The sequence below is a fragment of the Cariama cristata genome, unplaced genomic scaffold (assembly GCF_000690535.1).
Source record: "Cariama cristata isolate BGI_N322 unplaced genomic scaffold, ASM69053v1 scaffold6507, whole genome shotgun sequence".
In the NCBI taxonomy this organism is placed as follows: domain Eukaryota; kingdom Metazoa; phylum Chordata; class Aves; order Cariamiformes; family Cariamidae; genus Cariama; species Cariama cristata.
In genome coordinates, this window is record NW_009628233.1 from 15,232 (window position 1) to 19,921 (window position 4,690).

General features: G+C 37.1%; 1 protein-coding gene across 1 annotated transcript in view; it reads right to left on the reverse strand.

The window, feature by feature from the left end:
• KIAA1143 (KIAA1143 ortholog) overlaps window positions 1-3,709 on the reverse strand; it is a gene marked incomplete at its 5' end in the record, with an annotated part of 7,476 nt that extends 3,767 nt beyond the window's left edge. The window contains one exon of the mRNA XM_009704718.1: window positions 3,550-3,709. Coding sequence (XP_009703020.1) covers window positions 3,550-3,709 — 160 coding nt within the window. The remainder of the gene's footprint in view (window positions 1-3,549) is intronic.
• Window positions 3,710-4,690: the final 981 nt, after the last annotated feature.

The following is a 4,690-nucleotide window of genomic DNA, read 5'->3' on the forward strand; positions in this document are numbered from 1 at the left end:
ATGATGAAGAACATGAACTCTGTTATATGTATCTGATATAACAGCTGCTTTCACTAAGGAAAGAGCTCCAACACCCAAGACAGCATGGACTGTATTCTCCTTGCCTCTACCCTCTTGTCCTCCCCCAACCCCAGCATATAGAATGAGACAAAAATAATATTAAAAGACTTTGAATGAGCAAGGACACCTTCTGCCAAATTTGGTCATCTGCATGTATCAGAGTGTCCCAGAGGCCAGATGAACTAGAAAAGCAGTAGAAAAATCAATTCCACAGACTATAATGAATGCTGGGATAAAGTATCTTGCAGCAATTGACATATTTTCTTTTGTGCAAATTTAATTTCTCATAAGACCATTTTTCTTTGTCTCTGAACCAACAGTAACAATTTATAAAATGCTGCATAAAAATATTAAGCAAAACGACTGCTGATAAACAAATCACTTCTTTTTAAAAAGTCTCTAAGTCAGTCCTCCACGGAGAAAAATATTTCAATATGGAAAGCTGTTTTCTCATATAGGAAAGGTGCAGCCCTAAATAAAAAAGTTCCCTGTGACTATACTTGCAAAAGCCAACATAAAAGCTTCACTAAATTTTGTTCTGCCTTAGGAGGCAACGAAGTGCAGCTAGGACATTGATCAGCTGTTTTTGCCAAATTAATGCAAAAGTGTTACTCATCTGTAAAAGAAAATGCAAGTCACAGGAACTGCTGGTGCCTGAAATAAAAAAAAGTGTAGCCGTGTCGAACTGGTTATCGAAGAAAATGAAGGAGAAAGGATGTAAATGAGATATGGAAAATCCTAGAATAATATCCCAAACCAAAGCCTGAAGAAAAGGACCTTCAAATGAAGATAATCACTACAGATAGAAAAGGGAGGGCAGAACCTCAAAACCAAGTACTTGCTGTGTTTTGAAAAACTAACCCTTTCTATTCACAACAGATAGTAGCACATTAGTTATGATCTCTAAAAGTGCCTCGGCATTGATGCATGGTGGAAAGGAAGATTATCAGTTGGGAAATTTACTTCCCTGCTACCTTTTCAGCTTCACATCATTCCACTAATGATCTCATTTGGGGCTATATATTATGGTCTAGTACCCATTAATTTCACTTTCAACTCTGGGATAAAAATTAAAGCAAGAAGAAACGTAATCAAATCTAACTTTCTTTATACTTTCCATTTTCAGAATTGACAATTATTCAAAAAAAGAAATTAACACATTATTCAAAACTCCATTAAACTGGAAATAACCAGCTGTCTAAATACCTGCCTCTGACTAGAAATCAGAATTTAAGTCTAGAGTTCAGACTGACAGTGCAAAGATGGCCAAAGACTCAAAAAAAAGCCTTACATGAGCTGTAGCACAGTCACCCACACCTTCACTGAAAATTTCACTGCAGGTCCTCTCCACAGCAGAGGAAGACTGTAGCACTTACCCTGTTTATTCCCATAAGCCACAAAAAGGAAAAGGAGGCCAAGACCTCATATTAATAGCAAAGGCAGATGAACAAATGGTTAGCACAATAATGTAGAACAGAGGGGAGCAGTCCCAGAACATAGTGATTCAAGACGCCTGCTACCTACTACTGTGGATTTTTTTTCCTCCAAATGCAAGTTATTACCAAAGGGCTGAAGGGGTAAAAAGCAGAGGTGCCAAAGTCCTACAGGGACTCAATACTACCATCCTCACTACATACAATTATGTCTTAGGACTGTCTTTTTCCACCAAAGAAGTTCAGTTACTCTATTCAAATACACTTCCATTTCATACTGTGTATTCAACTTGGTTGACTCTTTCGGACTTTTTTTACAGCATGGACTCCACCTCAATAAATTCTCATGGACAACTATTTCTTTTTGCCCAGCCTTACAAAATCATTTTTTCCTCCTACTGTGATCATTCAAAATTCAAGGTGCTTAAATGAAAAGGAAACCAATACTCAGAAAGAACCATGCCATTTCTTTCCAATAGGTTGAAACTTCTCCCAGTACTGGGATGGTGATCTCACTTTTGAAATCGTGACAACTTTACAAACTGCAACACCAAGCACATGCATTACACTTCAATAACAAGAGACCAGGAAGTAAGTCAGAAGCTGAACACATATTCTCAGAGGAGTTCAAATTATATAAATGCAGCCCTCAGTCCACTACCTGCTTATACCTAACATATACATATCTACCTGCAGAGACGTAGTTTTATTTAATTTCAAGCTAACCTACATTATAAAAATTAAGAATTTTTCATCAATCTGCTTTTCAAGAATATAAGGTTCTCAATGTGTTTCCTCCCTCTACCGTTATTTGACATCTCCATTTATACCATTCCTACCATTTAAATTTTAACACATACTTCTACATAGGGACAGCACAAACCTGAATTTTCAAATCCAAATGGCAGAAAAAGACAGAAGCTAAGGATGTCATATTGATAGCTGTGTGCTAGCCTCTCAATCTGCTCTAAACTCCATTTACAGCCTTTGTAAATAGCCACAATGGCTAACCAAGAAAAAGGTCCCCAGCTTCTGTGAATCATGTTTCTGTTTTATACTGGTGAGGTTCCAGTTCTATACTCTTAATTGTCAAGACATTTCCACTAGAGACAGTAATATCTACCTTTAATCTGTCAAGTCTTCTGTCAGCAAAGTAAAAATAAAGCTGTATTTTATCACATCCTGTGTGATGATGGAAGTTTTTGGACTCTCAAAGTGTGATGTCAACCATATCTGAATGATGAATACAGACAGAAATTCTTAACATAACTGTATTCATCAGCTGTAGTTTCATGTCTTTACGTCTAACTGCAGCATCCTCTCCCACACCACTTCCATCCTTCCATTCTTGAAAAGCCTGTTAAATAATTTAGATAAAGCTTTCTAATTCTTTGTAGCAAAGAAATGGTTTTTTTCTATACCTTGCGGTTTGTTGGCACTATTGTATCATCTGTTATTTTCAACTAATCTGTTTAGTTTTACATAATATATTTGCAAGTCACAACACATACTGGGGATGATTTTAAGCAAGTAATAACATGGACCAGTTAAGTGAACATGTTACCGAGCTTACACACCTACTATTCTTTCCACTGAGGCACTAACTTAATTTTCCTCCTCCTGCCCAGACACTTTCTTTCATGAACTTAAACAATTACCTTTAAGACATCCACTCCACCGTCAAATTTGGCTGAACTAATTAATGAGTTCAAAAATTACCACAGCTGATGTCAAAAGACTATGTACCAGGACAATGACACACCATAACAAACAAACAAAAAAAAAACCCAATCAAAAAAAAGATTTAAGATGGTATTTGGAGGTAGGATGATGTATAATCAAGAAGCACAGAACTGCAACACTACAAAAAGCCAGACAGCTTGGATATGTACTCAACAACTTCACATTAGGAATCAGTGCAAATTATTTAGCTGCAAAATTCCAAACTAATCAAAGGTAATATTAAATGGTAAAAACTGAGCAAATATCAAGGTCCCTTTTATGAATTCTCTCTCTTTGGCTATACAAAACAAGAAATTAGTAGCTTGAAATTCACCTGATTCATTTGACTTTAAGGCGTCTTTGATTTGCTGTTTAATTTTCATTGCTTCTTCAGCAGTCAGGTCCCCTTTTTTCAGTGTCACCACTTGAGGCTGCTCATCTTCGTTGTCACTGCCGTTCTCACTATCACCATCTGCAAGTGGAAGCTGCTCTCTCTAGAAAAGAGAGAAATAAAAGCAATTCTCATCACCACTAAATCACAACCGCTAAGGGTGGGCTAGTTCTCTTTGGTTTCACTTTTGCAGTAAGGTTAGTGAGGAGACCTGGCACAGCTGTCAGTGCCAGGCCCTCCCAACACACACTGTCCAAACTTCAATTCTATCACTGAGACATAGCATCCCTGAGAAAAAACAGTATGGGTCTTTCAACTAGAGACCAAAACAGTAGGAACTTGGAAAGTAAGAAATTAATCCCTTTTCTTTATTATGTTCACTGTACAAGCACTGTCTGCCATGCAACACTAAGTCTTAAATGCATGGGTCCAAATTTGAATCTTCTACACTGTACTCAAAACAGAGCAAAGGGAAAGGGAGTCCATGGTGGCTTTGTTATTAAAGCTGCCTAACCAAATCATTGTAAGCATTATTGACATAAGGAAGACCATGTCCCTGTTTCCACTCTCTCAAACCTGTGCTCTGAGACAGAAGAATCAATAAACTTTCTGGCATGGAAACCTCAGCGCAACAACATAAAGTCTGGCAATATTAGAGGAATTGAAAACTTCGTCTTATAAGGAAAAGATAGTATTACCATAATCTATTGAATTATCAAGACAGAGACAAAATGCAATCTTCCTCGGGAAGTAAAACAGTTTGTACTAAATTTATTAAAGGCATACTTTCACCTCAAATTCCAGTTCATCACAAATTTATTTTCTTAACAAATCATTGTGACTGTTACTTTGCTGACCAGCCTGGGGAGGTTAGGTGATAATGGCCTCTTTAGCTTAAGATCCATAATATACTAGAATTTAACTTTAAAAGGCAACACAGGCAAATGGAGCAAGTGGTGAAAGTCAATACATTGTCTGTAATAAAAGATATTTTCACAAGTAAATTGCATATCCACAGTGGCACAAGGATGATTGAAATCAAGGCCATAACAATGAGCCACTGGTGGGTTTTTTTTGCTAGGTT